At 33.8% G+C, this 20,846-nt stretch overlaps 1 protein-coding gene across 2 annotated transcripts in view; it reads left to right on the plus strand.

Annotated features, from left to right (window-relative positions):
- Positions 1–20,846, plus strand: part of MDGA2 (MAM domain containing glycosylphosphatidylinositol anchor 2) — an 805,991-nt gene that overhangs the window by 655,653 nt on the left and 129,492 nt on the right. For both annotated transcript variants that reach the window (XM_027570414.2, XM_027570415.2), the window contains one exon: positions 16,605–16,874. In XM_027570414.2, the coding sequence (XP_027426215.1) occupies positions 16,605–16,874 (270 nt within the window). The remainder of the gene's footprint in view (positions 1–16,604; positions 16,875–20,846) is intronic.

A 20,846-nucleotide genomic window follows, 5' to 3' on the forward strand; every position in this document is an offset into this window, starting at 1 on the left:
AGAGTTAAACAACACTCTCATCATCTCTTCCCCATTTTGAATGGCATGAATAACAAATATAATGTTAGTGAAAAATACCATGCAGCTGAAACTAATTTTTTTCAATGTGTGGAGTGCCAAAAATTTCAACTTTTGAAACTTCCAGTACAAGGATGTTACTGTGAAAGTAAGGCTTGCAACCAGGAAAATATTGAAATTCATCCTTATGGAGCAAGAGGAGATTGAACAAATTAAAAGAGCACTCAAATGTATGACATTTAATTTTTAAATCTCCATTGGCACTTTGGGATATCTCAGCTTTTGGTAACAATATTTTTATGGTGCTCCTCTGGAAGCACATTTAAAGAGACTATTTTCTTAATAGTAATTCTGATTGACAGAGAAAAGTCAATTGAATATTACCTTAATTCAAATTTATTAATCATAAAATACAACTGTGAAGTGAATTATAGGAAACGTTATGGAAAAATTCAAAATAATATGATCTTATGGAGAAATACATTTATTAGATAAATATTAATGATGTAAATATTCAATGAAGAAATTAAATAAGGTACATGATTATATACTCAAAATCATTATTCTGCTTATTTTAATATTCCTGTAATATAATTTTTAAATATTTCTTCATGAACGCATATGGATATGTGCTATACTTCTAAAAAATATTTTTATTAGTTTTTAAAGAAACTAATTTTTTATTCCATCAATATATTAAAACAAATTTGTAAGCCAATAATTAAAGATTTCAAAACTTATGTAAATTTAATAATTTAGGGACCTCTTATCCAAGGTTTGGGAGACTAATTGCATGAGTACATGGTTCTCCCACTTGTCTTCCTGCTAGCACTTGTATGATACTGTGTCTTACCTTATAGTCACTAAATAGAATATCTTATCTACTGAGGAAAATTGCAAGTGGGACTTGAGAGTGGGAATTGTGTCTGACATACCTCTGGAATACAGTGTCCAAAAGATTTAATATTTGATTGAATTATCGAATGCATGGATCTTGTTCAATATCTATCAGATATTACTCAACTTCTGACACCATGCTGCACTGAAAATCATACCCTCCTGGCCATCGCTGTTGTCAACATGTTTTTTGGTTTGCCACCAAATTTTGTTGACAGAATCATTCACTTGTGTGGTCAGTTCCAATCTTTGAGTTAACTGAGACCCAGATATTTTAAGTGAAAGTTCAAGGATGGTACAATGTCCAGATTTTCCATCCTAGCATCTTTCCACCGTGTTACTTTTCCTGCAATTTTTGCAGCTTCTTCGTCTCTGTATACTCTACAGTTGTTTAAAAACTACCTTATGAAAACTTAAATGACTCTATCCCCAGTGATGCTCTCCTTTCATGAAAAACTTAAAGCGTTAAATCATTATACCATTCATTTCACACCCACTACTTGACCTTTCTCAAGTTCTATTAAACTTATCCATTATACTATTTAAATATTCATTTATTTATACCTTGTCTTCCCCAACTAGACCATAAGCTCTGTGAGGATAGGGACTTGTTTTATTTCTCACAGTGCCTGACACACTGATTTGCATATAATGGTATTAAAAGTTATACATACCTTGTATTTCTATTTCTTATCTTCTAGTTCAGACTCCAAGTTTCTCAAAAGTTAGAAAAAAGGTCCTACATGGTGCCATGGTGCTTCACATAATTCCTTTTCTCAATAGATACCTATTCATTGACATAAATATGTTTTTCAAGGAAAAACAAAGGCTTTTAAAATCAGATGGTCAGAACTTTTCAGAATCTGAAATATAGGCATTTTACAAAGTCACACACTAACCCAAGTGTGTTTACATTTCAGTCGATGCATCTATATACAGAAACTCTAGGAAAGGACCTATTTTGCAAACTCAGTATTTAATATAAAAGCACAATTACCAAAAGACGTCCCAAAATGTGTGAATGGAGATATAAATACTATCTTACATCTCTGAATCATTCTTTAGGAGAGATTTAGCACTTTTTAACAGGGCTTCTATAACATTTCCCAGTGTTTGCAAATGCAGCAACTATGACTTGACAGAAGCAATGAAAGCATTTCTTCCTCTGTTACCAACAATAATCCCAGAAGCTGAAACTTCAGATATACAGTACCTTGATATACCAGAATTTACAGCATATTAAAAAGTGCTTTGCTTCGTCTGTCTTCACACTGTGTGAAATATAGTGAAACAATACAGGGTTTTTTTAGGTAGTCATTAACTGTTTTGAAGTATGTAGTATATCTTGAAAGCATTCACTAGAGATCCCTGTAATTAATGTCAGTAGCATAACACATGGCTGTCTAAATCACTACCTATATCTCCTATTTCTACACAAATGATATTTAAGGTACTTTTTGACTATTAGCATCTACAATAGTCTTTCTTTATCCACAGGGGATACATTCCAAGATCCCCGGTGGATGCCTGAAACCGTGGATGGTGCCAAACCCTATATTACGATGCTTTTTCCTATACATAGATACCTATAATAAAGTTCAGTTTAGAAATTGTAAAAAAAAAATTAACAACTAATAATAAAATAAAACAATGAGAGCAATAAACTGTTAATAAAAGCTATGTGAATGTGAGTTCTTTTTCTTCTCTGTTCCTCTCTTTCTGTTTCTCTCTCTCAAAAAACATCTTATTATATAAAAAAAAAAAATCTTATTATACTGTACTCACCCTTCTTGTGATGATGTGAAATGATAAAATGTCCCTGACAAGATGAAGTGAGGTGAATGACACAGGCATGGTGTTGTAGCCTTAGGCTTCTATTGTCCTTCTGTCTGACCTTATGTCTTACATCCTTCAGGATGGTGGTTAACTGCAGGTAACTGAAACTGGACAGTGAAAACCACAGATAAGAGGGACATACTGTATACTAAATGTTCTCGTCAAATCCTAGTAAATGAAGAAGCCATTTTGATGCCCAAATTAGAATGATATATTAATTTAAGTATGTTCTGGATATGAGCAATTGTTCTTAACAGTCTTTTTCATGAGAGTGTTTATCTTTGTTATTATAAGGCAGACAAGGAAATTAAAACAATGTATCTTATTTGCATATTGGAACTACAACTATATTTGATGATACAGTTTTGTAGCCACTGGAATTATAATCATTTTGGTTTTGTTTTCTTATTTGTTTGTTGTTTTTGTTGAAAATATTTTATGTATAAATACATTTACATGAAGACTTCAAAGAAAGTAAGATAACTAAAATATCTACTAAATATAAAAACACTGTTTGAAGGATATCATAAGCCAAGAGCAAAAACTGAAAACTGTGCAACTTCTGCTCACTAACATTTTTGGTGCTAGAGAACATTTTTAATAGCTCCAAGTCTAACGCAACATATCATCCACTTTTGGCCTAGGTTAGACTTCATTATTTCATATCAAGATTTTCAAGGATAATTCTTTGTTGAGTCCCCCTCGTTATTTCTGAAAATTTCTTACATACTAAGTTCACTGTCATAGTAAGGATCTATATTATCACATATCTGATTTGTAAAGGGTGAATGAATTCATGTTTCATTTGTCAAAGTAGGCATCTGTTTTCTTAAGTAAAATCCAGTGATTTAACAAGAGCAATCAGCATATGAAATGGCTATGTATAATGGACTTCCAGATAGAAAATGCAACATTTTAAATATATTTTTGTTAGACCAAACTCATTCATGCTTTACTTAACTGGGGCTATTATCAAATAACCATTTCGTTTTCCTTAAAAATACAGAACTTCTACTGTATTGAGTACCTTAACTTTTCCTTTGTTTCCTTTATTTTTGCCAAAACCTGTTTGCGTAAACCATGCCCTCTCACCTTGCCTTCTGCTTACTTCACTTTCCTATTCCCAATGTCATGTCCTCTTTCATCCCCAGTGTGTGTGCTAGAGGAGTCCCTGAGTCATCTCTATAAATCCACATCTCTTATTCCTGTGTCTTATTTTCGTACCAGAACCACAATAATATTCAACGATTTTTATTTTAATTTATTCAAAGTTTAATTTTCTATGTCAGAACCACTGCTTTATAGATCTTTCCATCCCCCTTTAATTCCATCAGAAACTGTAAATCCTCTTGGAAAAGAATGAACTGAATTTCACCTCCTGAACTTAAAACTAAATATAAAATGTAAGCTCTTGTCCAAAAGTTTTGAGAATTGGCTTTGTGATCATTGGTAAGCTACTGCAGCTTCTGAATGCAGATTTTTCTTCTATTATATAAAAGTGAACATTCGATGGGTTCCTCACTTTGTTCAGTCCTAAAACTTATTCTGAGGTGATAGTGGAAGAAATGATTCTATTCATGTTCAGTTTTATTTTAAAGAGAACTAATTGTGAAACTGAACTTTTATAACATATATCAATTTTTAAAACACAAGGATAGTTACATGACATCATAGTCTATAGTCCAGATCCAAAACTTCTCAAATCTAGTCACTTATTTTTTTCATTTACTATGCATTGTAAATCAGACATCAGCACAAATTGTGTATATTGCAATTTCATTTTCTGAGAAGGTTGTTCTGCTTAATTGGCCTTCCTGGTTGGCTTAGAATTAATTAAAAGGCTAGTTTTATTAAAATGATCCTTACTGCTTATGTTTCTGAAATATTCCTTGCATTAATGAATACAGAGGACAGAAAGGGTTGAGGTTTTGAGGACCTAGTTTCTTGCATTTCTTCTACTTCTTCACAAAGGACTCCATCTCAAATATTATTTGACTTTGTTGCTCTGAGTCAAGTTTCCAGCTTTTATGGAAGTATTTTAGCTTTGAAACCAGCTTGTTCAGTTATATGGACACACAGTTAAGCTCTAAAAGTCTGTAAAGGAAAAATCAGAGTAGATTTTAGGGCTGATTTCATCAATGAAACTATCCAAATAATTAAGTCAATTGGATTATTAAAAACCTCCTTGGATTATCCAGAGTTGGTTTATTCTTCACTTTCTTTTAGAGCTAGAAACAGTATGGCTAAATAATAAATAGCATTTATTAATCTTATAAAATAAAGCTTCCATAAAACAGTTAGGAGTACTGAGTATACTATCACTTTTGTTATGAGGAAGCAATTGTGGTGGTTCTATATATTATTCATCATGGGCCTTGTATCGATAATACAAATATACAAATATTTTCAATAGTATAACAATTTAATAATTCTGCACTGTAGTTCTAGAATTTTATCTTGCAGAGAAAACCGTTAAGGATGTGAGGTAATAGTTACCAACAATCTCAAAATATTTGTGTAGAGAGGGGAACACTAATTTTGTAAAGTGTATCGCCAAATCTTTGGTGTTGCTTTCCTGCCAATTGTTTACAAATGTTATAGACGATTTTTTTTAAACTACATTCCCCTATATTGCCAACTTCTGAGGTAGACTAACATTACACTAAAGACTAATTTATAATTTGCTTTTGATACTGCTTCCTCAAGTTGCTGTGTTGGAAAGAACACAGACTTTGAAGTCAAGCAGTTTCGGATCTAAAGTCTGTTATCTGTAATGTGTGGGATGCTCAAGAATGTAACTTCCCAGATTTAGGTTCCTTATATGTAAAATGGAGATCATAACATAAGTTTAAAAGATTGATGTGAGGGTGCACCTGAGTGGCTCACTCGGTTGAGCATTGGAGTCTTGATTTTGGCTCAGGTCATAATCTCAAGGCCCTGAGATCAAGCCCTGAGTCAGGCTCTGTGCTCAGTGGGGAGCCTGCTTAAGATTCTTTCTCCTTCTTCCTCTGCCCCTCCTGCTCATGTGTTCTCACTCTGTCTCTTAAAAAAATATGAGTAAGTAAGTAAATAAATAAATAAGATTGTTGTAAGGATAAAATGAGGTCATAAATATGTGAAATATGCTTGCACAGCCATACAGAGTAGATTAATCCTAAAAGTGTTGTTTCAATCCCCATTTTTTAATTTACACTTAGAAAAAGATATTGAGAAGTTTGCAGGGCTTGGCTAAGTCCATCTTTATTCATATCTTCCTCTGTTGAATAAGTTGGGCTTATTTTAAGGCTTGGTTGGAAATTCTCTTATTCTTTCTGACACCAAATAAGTAGTGTGTTTCCCAACACCAATTATCTGATTCTTTGAAACCTCTGGGGGTCCAAAATTCAATTCAATGCCAACACTAACTGCCTGGAGTTAGTGTAGATCCCACGAGTTAACGGGCTGAGTCCTGCAAGATTACCTGCATGTCAGACACCAGATACAATTCCCAATTGCCATCCATACTTCTAACCAACCAGCTATAATTTTGAGAGTTCCCAAGACCTCCTCCCCTTCCAAGTTTGATAATTTGCTGAACACTTCATAGAAGTCAAGAAAACACTTTCCTTAAATGTGCCAGTTTATTATAAAGGATGTAGCTCAGAAACAGCCAAGTGAAAGAGATACATTAGGGCAAGGTATGAGGTGGGGGGAGGGGTAGCGGAAAGATTCCTTGCTCTTCTAGCACTTCCGTGTTTACAAACCTGGAAGCTCCCTAACCCTATTGTTGAGGTATTTTTAATGGAAGTTTCATTATGTAGGCATAATTGATTAGATCATTGGCCAGTAGTACTTGAACTAAGTCTCTAATCTCCAGCCTCTCTCTCTTCCCTTCCTGGAGGAGGGGATGGGACGGAAAGTGCCCATCTTCTAATCATGGCATGGTCTTTCTGGAAACCAGCCCACAGCCCACATCCCACATCCTTAGCTAGGGTCTGGTTAGGGTTCACCTCAGTAGCAGAAGTTTCTGTGTGGTTGAAAGGGGCTTGTCATAAATAACAACGGGCGCTCTTATCGCTCAGGAAATAACGAGAATTTTAGGAACTCTGTGCCAGGAATCAAGAACAAAGATCAAATATATATTTCCCATTATACTACATCAATTAATCAGTTATTGCCTTATAAAAACTCACATATAGCTTGTTCATATTAAATTGTGCTGACTTACACTTACTAAGATATTACCTTTATACTAAGATTGTAAATTGTATGTTAACAGGAGTCATTTTTTATTCATTTTCATTTAATCCCCTAATATATCATCTTGTACCCAGCATTGTCTAAGAATTCTCTATTTATGTACTTGATTGATACAAATAATGTAAGGATATTTTGAATCCATATCCTTATAGTAACATAATGCTTAGAGAAATCACATGGTAAAGTCTAAATGGCTAATATTTTGAAAGTAAATTGGCCTGGGTTCATATATGCTTGGTGTTTCTCAGTGCATAAACAGGTTACTCCCAATCATCTCTGAATTTTAGTGTCCTTACCACTAAGATAGATATAATTGCAAGACCATGAAAAGATTTGAGAGGACACACACAGACACAGAAAGAGAGGTTGTCCTACACTAAAAGTAGCAACTTCACTATTTTTATTGGACAACAAAAGAATTTAATTCACTGACCTAACATTCAAACTCCTGGATTTTCCCACCTAAGTATTGGATTTTAAATTATTAAGAGCACAATTTCCCCAGATCTCTGTAAACAAAGAACAGCAAGAACAGACAAGTGTTTAATGGGACAAGTATTTGGCTTGAGCAGAAATGGTTTGAGAAGAAATGACCCTAATGTGTACATGTTTAGCAGTGACCTCTCTAAGAGTTAAATAACTAGGATCATATGTACACTGAAGTTCTTCGAACAGGTGACTATTTTCTTCTTTTAACTATAAGTAAACTGAAGAGGGTCCTATGCATATGTAACATCCATAGTCTTACACTCCCTTAAAGACTTAAAAATGGGTTATATTAACATTTTTAAAAATTAGCTTGAAAGTTTTTTTATTATATATTTAAATGTCTTTTATTATTTGTGTAAATCAAAAGTATTGTTTTGTTTACAGTTCTGGTGTTCATGAGAACTTGGCAGTTGTTTTTAAGAAATAGAGGTAAAGTTGTATTCATACACAGTGTTAGAAGAAATCATGAATTTGTCTCTGATCCCCTATTAAGAAATAAACACTAATATACATTTCTCTATAGTTGGGGTGTTTTCATGGGTTACTCTTTCCAAATAAGTTAGACATTTGTATATGGATTTAAAGATTTAGAACTATACCCTACTTGGAACACTTGCCGGACATCTGGAACCAGTAGGTACAAGAATAATAAATACTAAAAACCGAATTAATTGTGAGCACTTTCTACTTAATAATTTTATTCCAATCAAAATCCTTAATAACTTTAAAATGTCACACCTTTACCTCCAGATAGCTAATCTTCTACATGCACTCATTATATATATTAATATATGGATAATACAGAAATTCATTTATATGAAGTACTTTGTTATATACACTACATTTTGAATCTGGTTTGAAAACCATCATTAACAACACTTTTTCTTTAACCTAGCAGTTTTACTGCAATACTTTTATGCTTTCCATAAAACATGATTTCCATTTTTGACCTATGCAAGTTTATACATTCTAAATGACAGTGTGAATAGACCAATGTCTATTTTAATTGATAAAATAACCAGTGTTTTCAAAGGAAATATTGTAGGAAAGCACTTAATCATGAAAATTTGGTAGTATTTGTAATTGGAGAGAATGAAGCATAGGTTATAGTTAAGAGCCTAGTCTCTGGAGTCAAATTGACTTGTTTGAATCCTTATTGTGCTACTTTTTAGCCTGCTGACTTTGCTTAACATTTCTGTGCCTCACTGTCTTCTATAAAATGAGTTACTATTATAAAAAGATAAATCATGTGAATATATTAACACAGTACCTAGAACTCAGTAAATATTCAATATCAACATATATAATTATTATTTTTATTACCATCTCCCTTCAGTATATATGTAGGGAGATGGTTTAACAAGAAAAATTTTGAACCAGAGATTACTAATGTAAGTGAATAGATTTAATATAATATAATGGTATATTTTTAGAGTATAATGGTATAAATTTAGAATCATTTATTCAATTGAACAGAACACAATTACCTATTTTTTTCTCCTAAGGAGTCTTTCCTATCTAAGTGGATTTTTTTCTCACAATAATTTTTTTATTTACAGTTTCTTAAAATTAAAATAGAGCATACTGAATAACTCTTACACCATGAAACACTTATTTTATCAGAATGGTGAACTCTAACTTTTTTCACACTTGAAGCTTTTTTTCATCATATTTAAAGTCTTCACACTCCACCATTTAATCCTAACTATGTAGGTCTCTTCTCACTGGGTATTCTAAGGAATGAAATGCTGAGCTCATTAATATCCAGTTTGCTTAAAGTGCACCTTACACCATGGAAGTTTTCCATAGGCAAATGTGACTGGATTACAGTGAGTGTGCCCAGTTTCACATTTTCTCACTTATTTTGGTTAAGGAACCACCCCGGAATCCAAGTAGTTTGGACATTCTATTAAATAACAGTAATGATTGCTTTCATTTAGGGATGGTTTCCAACTCAGACTCTGTTGAACTTTATGAAAACACACTGTGTTTAAAGAGATTTAACCCAACACTATCTAATGATTTATAGGTTGTTAATAAATTAGTGGACTGAATGTTCTAGGTTTGGATGAATGACACATTCATATATAGTGCAGGTCTAAAAAATCCATTATTTGAAATAATCTAATAGGTCAGATACATTCAAAGAATTCCCATAGAAAAACATTCATATAAAAAGTAAATATGTATTTTAGGATATTGCCCTGGTAAGTACAATTAATTACATTTTGACCTTTGCCATTTAAAAACAAATTTATAAGAAGATAAGCAGTTGCAAACGCTTAGACAAATACAAATATAATGAGAGTAAATGTGTATTCACTTAACATATTTGCATTTGACTCTAGTATCATTAATCTCTACTCCACTTCAGCTTTTCATTCCAGTGACTATACCTCTGATCCTATAATCACTCCAAACTTCCCCACTCTGAAAAATTAAATTCCAACAAATTCGGTTTATCGACTAAAACTTTCTGGCCTCCTAACTCTGTTGGTCTCAGTGTACTTGCTTTGCAGGTTTTTAAATTGTCCTAGTAATTCAATCCATTGATCGTCTTCCCCCATTAGTTTCCTTCTGAATTCATATCCTTCTGGAACCAACTTGGATCCGAGATCTGTTGCTTAAACTGTGTTCTCCCCATGGCCCTGTCCATTTGTCCTTTTGCCTGACCCTACCAAGTCTCCACTCATAATATCAAACTGATGAATTTTGAAGGCTCAGAGGCATTTGTGTCAGTTACCTGTTACAGTGTAGTGAACTACTCTAAAACCTAGGGGCTTAAAATAATCGCATTTTATGATATCTAATTATCTAGTCCCTAGCGAGTCCAGAATTTGAAGAGAACCTGCCTGGGCTATTCCTCTGTTTCATGTGGTATTATCTGGGTCACTTGGTGGGATTTTGCCGATGGCTGGTCTGGTCTGGAAGGTAGAAGATGGCCTCACATGCCTGGAACCCTGGTGGGGAGAGCTGGAAGCCTGATCTTAACTCTGCCTTTTCCTTCTCAGTATAATCTCAGGGCCTCTTGAGATGGTTTCTTTAGTAGGGTGGTTGGACTTATTTCATGGGTCAGCACTCCCAGAATAAGTATTTTAAGAGATAGAAAGTAAAACTCCCAGTCTCCTGTCTAGGCCTGGGCCTAGAAAATGATGGAACATTACTTTTGATCTATTGGTTGAACACAGAATCCACAGAGTAGACATAGAACCCAGGTCTTGATGGAAAGAATATTGAAGATCTTGTGGACATCTTTACTCTCTTACATCATTCATTCATTCATTCCTCTTTTATGCATTCATTCAGTAATGATCTGGCACTAGCTATAATGCTGGGTATACAGAGGATACAGAGAATGATGCAATGACAGGGAGTTTAAAATCCCTTTATAATGGAACGTATATGAACCAGATATGAACAAACGGTGTTGCTATGCAGGAAATAAATACAATTATTACTAACATTTTTTTATTAATAGTAGGAGAGATACTTAACTAATTGGTAGTCAACGGTGTTTCTAAAGAGGTAAAATATAACAATGAGAATCAGACAGCCATGGAAAAAGTGAGGGAAAGAACAACTGGGGAAGAAAGATTAAAGTCCAGAATCCAGAAAGGGCTTCGTATGCAGAAATAGGAAGGAAACATATGTTTCTGAAATATAATGATTAAGATAAGAATGGTTGAGAATATGGCCAGAGCCAGAACTTGTAGGACCTTGTAGGCCTGGTTAAAAAGCAGGGGTGAGTCAATAAAGTGTTCTAAACGGGAGAATAACAAGAGGTGATTTCTCTTGTAAAAGAATATCTGGCCAATATCCAAGACATAGAAGGTCAAAAAAGGAAGCACACTGGCCTGTTTGAAGGCTATTGCAGGACATTTAAAGTAGTCCATGTGAGAGTTGAGAGTGGCAGTGGAGACTGAGAGAAATGTATAAATTCCTGATATATTTTGAAGGTAGAATTAATAGGTAAGTATATTTTCTAATCATAGACAATATTATCGAACAAATAGGTGTCATTCCTGATCTCTATTATTTAACCATCCCTTCACATGCCAAAAATCTTCAACACACATTATATATACTCCACAGAAAATACTTTTGCTATAATCATTTATGATATTAAACATATATATATATATCTAAAGTTGTATATTGCTAATATTTGGCATATTTTATTACTTCAAATAATGCATTCAAATCTTTTAATTTTTGTAATACAGCTCTCTGGATACACTTAGCTCTCTGCTTATTTATGTTTATTCTCCTACAGTAGCTTTTATTTTCCTCTAACCCCATAAGTGGTTATATTTAGGAGTAAATCCAAATTTGGCATTTTATTTGTCTTTGTTTATGTTCCCTCTGAGCTATCTTAACAAAACAAAACCATACCCTGCAGCCAGGCCTCCATTTTGAGCTTTAGATCCATATTTCCACTTAGTTATCAGAGACATGTGTGTGATTCTGGGTATATATTAGACAAAATGTTCCTCAACTTCCTTCCATTGCAAACAACCAAAATGCTAGGAAGTTTCTAAAAATATTATTAAAAGCATTAAAATGTTTATTTTAAAAGTACAATGTCAAATTTATAAGAAAGCAAGACAATGAGGCTGATTTTGCCCTGAGGGCATTTGCTGACAAGGGCGAATTTGAGTTTCAGTTTTGATGGCATTTCTGGCCAAAGGGTGCAGAACTCCAAACCCAGAGTATATCCTGGGGGAAAATTTTACCCACAGAAGTTGGAACTCAAAGGACTGTATCCATAGGATAAGAGTAAAGTAGAAGTAAACCCAGTCTACACATTCCTACTTCTAAGAAACTTGCCTTTGAAGTGAGCAGGGTCGGGGTGATGCGGGAGCACATACTTTATGTTATAATCACAAATTGCCTCTTATCTGGATTTTTAACTCAAATTCATATCACCTGGATGATTAAAGTAAAACCTTAATCCATGAACTTAAATTAATATGATCTTAGACATTGAGGTCAGTAGCTGTCTCTAGACACAAATCTCTCTAGAGAAAGAAAACATCATCTTAGGCATTAAAGAATTCCCATAAATATTTTTAAAGAACAATGAATAGCACATACTCAAAATTAACCAAGAATACACAGAAACAAGTTACCCTGAGAGAAGACCAACAGAAAAACATCCCTAAAACCATAATTGGAAATATCTGACAGTATAAAACAATTACTTTGTTTAAAGAAATAAGAGACAAACCTTACTATGTTTGCAGATAATGAGAAAGTGTAAAAGTAATGTATAACAAGTATACAAAAGAACTATGCAGAACACTGAAAGCTATGTTATTGTAATTAAAAACACAATGGATGGGTTTAGCAGATTAAGTAGAGCTGAAGAAAGAATCCTCAGAAGAATTTATTCATAATGCAATGTAGGAAAAGCAAGAAATGGAAAACTTGGAAGAGAGTATGAGACATGGAAGACAGAATGCAAAAGACACTCAAGTGAAGATAGAAAGAAAAGCGCACAGGTATTATTTAAGAGCTAATGATGAGATTTTCTAGAAATTTCTTAGATGAAAGACATCAAACTTAAATGAACAGATTTTAAAAGCCCAGCAAATCACAAACATAAGTAAAGTGTTAAGTGCTCTGGGTAAAATAAAAAGATTTACAGACTTTCTTGAAAAGATAGAATATAACCACATGCTGTTTAAAAGAGATGCTTGTAAAATATAAGGATAATGGAACTTTAAAAGGATGGAAAAGTTATAACAGGCAACTACTAACTAAATGAATGTCAGAGTAACTATATTCATTAATTGAGACAAAATAGAGTTTTATATAATAAAACTTTAATAGAGATAAAGGAGGTTATTGCAAAATGATAAAAGCTTCAATTTACCAATAAAATAAAGCGATTTCAAATTTGTATGTACCTAGTAGCATAACCTCAAAATATGTAAAGCAAAAAGGAGACAGAACTATAATAATTGTTTTTTAAACTACTACCCTTTTGGAAGAGTTTAACCACTCTTCTAAATTAATCTAAGTAGAATAAGTAGGGTAAAAACCCAACAACTACGTAGATAATTTGGACAACTCACTTGTCAGAATTGACCCAATACCACATCACATCCCTAAACTGCAGACTGATTCTTTGCGAGCATACATAGAACAAAAATCAATTATATATTGGACTATAAATCAAGTTTCAACAAATTTCAGAAGATTGAAATCATATGAACTATTTTCTCTGACCGTGACTCAATTAAGCAAACAATCAGAACAAAGAGATAATAAAAAAATAACCTATATATTTGGAAATGAAGAAACACCTGCCTACTAGGTATCCCTACTGTGTGACTAGCAGGTGCACAAGTTCAACATGTCCACTGTACCCTAAATTACATTTCCTTCTTTCCCCATTTTTGTCACTGACACCGTTATCCATCTCATTATCTAAAGCATCATTTGTGGTTTCACTGACATTTGCCTTGGTTCAGGCTTTCAGCAATGATGTTCTCATTTTCTCTGTAACCAGACTCTTCCCTTTGAGGTCTATGTTCCTCCCATCTGCCACAATAGTCTTTTTAAAAGATCGGTTTAGTCAATAAAGCCTTCATTTAAAAAAAAAAAAAATAGACGGACCTACAGGGTATTTTGCTAAGTGAAGTAAGTCAAACAAAGATGAATACCATATGATTTCACTTACATGTGGAATCTGACAAATGAAACAAACAACACAGAAACAGCCTTCTCATAGATGCAGAAAACAATCTGGTAGTTGACGTAGGGGCTTCTTTTTAAACCACATTTTGATGTAGTTTAAAGGCGTAGGGGCGTGGGTGGAATGGATGAAATAAATGAAGGGGATTACAAGGTACAATAGAAAAAAATTAATGATCCTCAATACCAAAAGAATAAACCCTAAATTCCATAACATGACATTCAAGAATCCTTGAATAGAGTCCCTGTCTTTCTTTCCATCTTTATTTTCTCCCAAGTTCTCACACACCTTTTGTGCACCGGCTATGCTAACTCACTTATCCTTCTCTGAACACCCCCTCCTTTCCATCCTCTCTTTACCTTTGCATGAGTTAATCTCCTTCAGAGGATATCCTCTCTTATTGTTTACCCACCTGACCATTTCCTGTATATCCTGGAAGACAAAGCTCAAGTATCACATTCCTTGAGATGCCTTGCCTGGTTAATCTTCATAGTGTTATTCACTTCTTTACTTTCTACCCGAGAATTGTTTTTTGTCCTCAGTTTTGTAAATCAGCTATTTAAATATCTGCCTGTTGTGTTAGATCATAAAGTACATGCAGACAGGAATTTTTTTTCTCATTCATTTTTTTTAAACTCTTAGCGGTTATATAGGAAGAGCTCAAAAATTGAATTTATGAATAAAATTAGAGTTAGTAAGATAGTTTAAATATATTTGTTGAAAGAAGCAAGGGTCAGTCAACAGACTGGCAATGAGAAGGGACAGCGATAGTATAACACGTAGATGGAATAACATGTAAATAGTGGAGGGCAAATTTGGTGTGGCATTTCTAAAACCTTTTAGCATCTTGATGGAAGGGATGCCAAGTAGAGTTGTATGGGTTTTATACTGCACAACTCAAGAGCGTGTCATACACATCTAGTCAAGGAGGCAATAGTGTTGTGCAGTGCAGTCCTGAGTGGTCACATGGTTTATTTGATTAAATGAATCCCATCCTTAGTGCCCAGGAAGTAATTGTTATTTAATATAACTAGTAGGAGTCATTGAAAAAAGGATTATATTTTGCATATTCTACATAATGAGAGAAGTATGTAACACTTCTTAGAAATCCTTCCACCAAAAAAAAAAAGTTAGGTACCTAATATAGCAAATTTTAATAATATAGAAAAAAATAGCATTTAAAATAGGTAAGTGAGTCATTGCAGTGAGTTAGAAACCATGTCCACATGTGGTATAATTTGCAAAGTTTTCTTAAGGTTTACACATGAATATTATGACTTTTAGTCAAATAAGTTCAGACTAAATGATTTAGAACATAAAGTACATACTTGAGTTTCCTATTCTATTAAATAAGGGATACTCAGAAGCCAAACTGGGAATAGTTAGAATTGACTGACTTGAGGGCGCCCGGGTGGCTCAGTTGGTTAAGTAACTGCCTTCAGGTCATGATCCTGGAGTCCTGGGATCAAGTCCCGCATTGCATCAGGCTCCCTGTTCAACAGGGAGTCTGCTTCTCCCTATGACCCCCACCCCTCTCATGCACGCTCTCTCTTTCTCTCTCTCAAATAAATACATTAAATCTTAAAAAAAAAAAAAAAGGAATTCACTGACGTGAACCAATGGCTTTATCTGTTTCAAAGTCTTATGCTACTTTGGAGATTCTGCGTTTTCCACCTAGAACATCATTTGGTTGCTGACAGTATAAACCGAACATAGTCATGATATTTTGTTCTGGGAAGTAGCTAGAAAGAAAAAAAAAAATGAACTCTGCTACTTTCACCTGCAAATGCTTTTTAAAAGCAATGAATCTCATTCACCTCCCACAGTCAGTAAATGATGTTTCCCATTTCCCATCCCAAGCTGAAATTCCTGGTTTGTTCTCCACCCACCTCTGACTCCTTCCCTCTTGCTAGATGTGTTCTTAAAAATAGCTTCGCAGGGCGCCTGCATGGCTCAGTTGATCAAGGGCCTGTCTGCAGCTCAGGTCATGATCCCAGGGTCCTGGGATCAAGCCCCACGTTGGACTCCCTGCTCAGCAGAGAGCCTGCTTCTTCCTCTCCCTCTGCCTTCTGCTTACTTGTGCTCGCTCGCTCTCTCTGTCAAATAAATAAATAAATAACTTTTTAAAATCTTAAAAAAAAATAGTTTCTCTCAGGGCATCTGGGTGGCTTAGTCGTTAAGTGTCTGCCTTCAGCTCAGGTCATGGTCCCAGGGTCCTGGGATCAAGCCCCGCATCGGGCTCCCTGCTCAGTGGGAAGCCTGCTTCTCTCTCTCCCACTCCCCCTGCTTGTGTTCCCTCTCTCTCTGTGTCTCTCTCTGTCAAATAAATAAAATCTTTAAAAAAAAAAAAGCTTCTCACCATAAGAATAGCCTTTGGCTTATTGCAAACCATGTGTTTCATCTGTTTTTAACATGTCTTCTACAGATCCTCCTGCTGTGGAACCAGCATTTCTGGAGATCCGGCAAGGACAAGACCGGAGTGTTACTATGAGCTGCCGGGTCCTGAGAGCCTATCCAATACGGGTGCTGACCTATGAGTGGCGCTTGGGCAATAAATTATTACGGACTGGTCAGTTTGACTCTCAAGAGTACACAGAATACCCGGTGAAGAGTCTTTCCAATGAAAACTATGGGGTTTATAATTGTAGCATCATAAATGAAGCTGGAGCTGGGAGATGCAGCTTTCTTGTTACAGGTAAGATTCTAAGTATTTCACCATATGATCAAGGGATCTTCAATATAAGAAAGTGTTTTGCAAATCCATGGAACATACTATGAGTAGCTTGTTGGCTATAGTTAGAGTTACTCATTTCTTTTCAAGGCAAATTTATTTTAGTAGTAGCAGTTTATATGCCTGTAAAATTAGAAGTTTATGTGAATTCAAGAAGATTTGGTGAAGAGGTTGCTTATTTTGAGTGTTTAAGTAATAAAGTGACAAATCTTAACTAGCTTTTTTTAGATCAAATTGCAAATATTAATACATATTTTCTTTTGCAAGTCTGAAATTGCTTGTTAACCAACACCTGCTTTGGTTTTCTTAATAGTAGAAAGAGTGTTTTTTTTCTTATTATTTATTTACTCCCTCTATGTAGTGAAACTCAATTTTGTCCTTGGCTTACCTTTGGTTTACAAATATTCAAACAGAAAGCAATAAAGTTGTATCTGGCATATAATAAATTAGAAAAGAAGTATCAATCAATACTTTTTGATGTCATTATCTTACAGTATATTAAAAGAAATATTAAGTCTGTATTAAAACTTAGGTAATTATGTAATTATTTATAATCTATATACTAAGGTAAATTTGTGTGATTTTTGAGCTAGGGTTTAAACATACATTGAAAGGATATATTCCTTTTATTCTTTTTCAGGATTATTTTGTTCTGGTAAAGTTAGTTTTAATAGTTGGAGTGTTCATGCTAGTAAAAGAAGAAACTGGACATTGTGTATTATCTGAAAAGCAGTTGGAAATATTATGATTCAAGTGTTTCAGACTTAATTAAAACTTGTTCATTGGTAATATAAATTTTTATTCATAAGTTCTTACTTATAAGAAAAATTTCTAAACATGAATCACCTTGAGATATTTTTGCTTCCTGAAATGTGATATTAGATAGGTAAAATGTAATGGAAGACCCAAAGAATATGAAGATGTCCCCTTTGCTGGATCCTTACCACCTCTTGATTTTGCAATCCCTTTTATCAACATTCAGTTGAACTTAAAGATTTCTACTTTGATTCTTAAAATGAACTATTCAAAGAAAACCAGAAGTCCCTAGGACAATACTACTCACATGGTGACCTCACTGCTAATTTTTATCCCTAGGGATATTTACAAGGGAAAGAAAATGTAGTATATTATTCTATAGAGTAATTTAAATGGCATGATGTACTTTCACTGTTTAATTACCTATTACTGTCCCAAAACAAGAAGAATCTTTCAAAGGTAGTTGTTTTCTACTTATTGGTAGAAATAGGTCACCTTTTTCTCATGAACCCCCAAAACAAAAACACTCCATAAAATTAACTACATCCCTTTTTTCAAACTTTTGGGACTTATATACATTCTAATTTTTTTGTTGTTGATGTTGTTTTCTAAATTTAGGCTAGTTTGGATCATGCTACCTCTGTAAGATTTTCATTTCTTATCTATTATGTGACCCAAATCCTATTTTCTGAATTAGAAGACAAGCTAAGACCAGAAGAAAGTTTTCCCAGAAGACACCATTTTCCCATTCAAGATCCATGGGGTGTAGTAAGTAGATTTTGATAGCTCCAGAAAGGAATAAACCTGTTAGGGGTTGCCCCACAAAAGGAGAGGAAATAGACCCAAGAATTGATTTGTTTCCTGTGTGCATTTTTCTATCTTCATGTTAGCCTCATTGTTTCAGTATTTCCACATACAATCTAATATATTTTTGAAGAAAAACAGAAATATTTAAGTTCCAAGTATTGTATAATCTAGGAAAATATACATTTGGCCCTTGAATAACACAGGAGTTTGGAGCACCAACTCCCCATATAGTCAAAAATTTTCATATAGTTTTTAACTCCCCCAAAACTTTACTAATAGCCTACTGTTGACCAGAAGCCTTACTGATGACGTAGTCTTGTAACACATATTTTGTATGTTACATGTATTATATACCTTGTTTTTACAATAAAGTAAGCTAGAGAAAAGAAAATGTTATTAAGAAAATCATAAGGAAGAGAAAATACACTTATAGTACTGTGCTGTAAAAACAAACAAACAAACAAAAAACAAAAACAAAAAACCAGAAACCTCCATGTGTAAGTGGACACACGTAGTTCAAATCTTTGTTGTTCAAGGGTCAGTTGTATAAAGAAATCAATGATTCCATAGAATCAGAGGTCTGGAAGAAACTTCAAAAAGACATTTATTTCTTCTATTAAAACACATCACAGTTAGGAATCCTCATGAATTTCCCACAATTCAAAACCTTTGAAGCTATAGTGAGGAAACTAAGGAATTAGGATATAGACAAGAAGATATATATTCTTTATCCACAAAACAGATCTTTGAAGACAATTCTATTTATTTCCTGACAGCCAAATTCAGAAAATTTTAATTTTTTTATTATAGCTATTTTGTCAAATTCAAGATCCCTTTTCCACTAGTCATGAAGATTTTATAGTCACTCAAAAGCGAACTTGATCTAACTATGCATCAAAATGTACAAAATTGAACTAAAAGGCAATGGCAGCCCTCAGATTTATATTTACATTAGTTCCCAGGAAAGTTAAAAAATTCACACCTCCTTTTCCTAGTTATATCATGTGTGAGTGATGTGTGTGGGAGTATGGGGGTAGGTGAGTGGGGTTGTGTTTACTGAGAAGTCAGGGTGTGAGAATATTTTCCTGCAAAGGAAAAGAAGAAGGTAAGCAAAGATATTTTGGGAACAGTGAACAGCCTAGCTTGTAGCGCACTGTCCATGTTAGAAAATATTAGCTATAATACCACAAAATACAGTGTATTTTCATTTCTTTTATTCACTAATATTGTTATGGTAAAGATAAGCATAGTTTTGTTGGTCTGTTTAATGGTTTAAGTAAGCTTTGTGAACAATGGTAGGAACCTAAACACCATTTATCATGTTTTACTATGGAGAATTTTTACAAGTTCCAGGAAGTATATATACACAGTTATATAAAATTTAAACTTATACACCATTTAGAAATTTGATCAATGGAGACAATTTTAGATTCTTTTAAATGAAACATATTAAAGGAATAGTGTTTTCCTTAATAGGTAACAGTGAATATATACTCCATAAGAATTTTTATTGCATAACAACAAAGTATAATTACACATGAAACAACCAATATGTATTGTCTCCTTTCTGATGAAAGTTTTGCAATCTGGAAAATATTTAACAATTATTTACTGTGTAACTACTAATTGCTGGGTACTAGGATAGACACTGGAAATAGAACAATAAATACTCTCTCCCAGAAATCTTTCACCATCATGTCAGTTTCTAAGTTTTATCAGTTGTATATTTGTTTGGTATTTTGAATCTGTCATTTTATTTTTATCCCTATTGCACTTGTAAAGCCTTATATTCTCTTATCTGGGATATTACAGTAGCCTTTTATCTGATATCTGAATATTCAGCCTCTTTCCCTTTCAGTCCATTTCTACACTGTGGGAATTTATTTACCTAGAAAATGTATCTTACTCTTGCTGGAAAATGTTGATGATCTTCATAGCCTATAGGTGATATACAAATTAATTGTCATGAATTTTCAAATCACTCATTAATATCCCAAATAGAATATATAAAATCATCTGTCCTTCAATCCTACCAGTTACTCCAACTCTAGTCAAATTAGATCATGCCGCCTGCCACCAAATCATTACACATTTTCAAGACTCTCTGCCTTTGTTCACATATTACTTTATTCTTAAATACTAGCCCTTGGTGTATTCCACTACTAGATTATGGTGACCCTCGTGTATGCCTTTACTAGGGTCATTTTGGTTCTTGCTCCTCAGCCAACTAGAGATGTGTAGATTGTAATACTATATTATTTTATAATTCACAAATTGTGTATGTTATTATTTTTCAAGTATCTGAAAGTATCAGTAAAACTCCAAATAACCGTGATTTGAACAAGATAGAAAATTATTACACTCAGGTTAAAC

The sequence above is a fragment of the Zalophus californianus genome, chromosome 6, assembly GCF_009762305.2.
Source record: "Zalophus californianus isolate mZalCal1 chromosome 6, mZalCal1.pri.v2, whole genome shotgun sequence".
In the NCBI taxonomy this organism is placed as follows: domain Eukaryota; kingdom Metazoa; phylum Chordata; class Mammalia; order Carnivora; family Otariidae; genus Zalophus; species Zalophus californianus.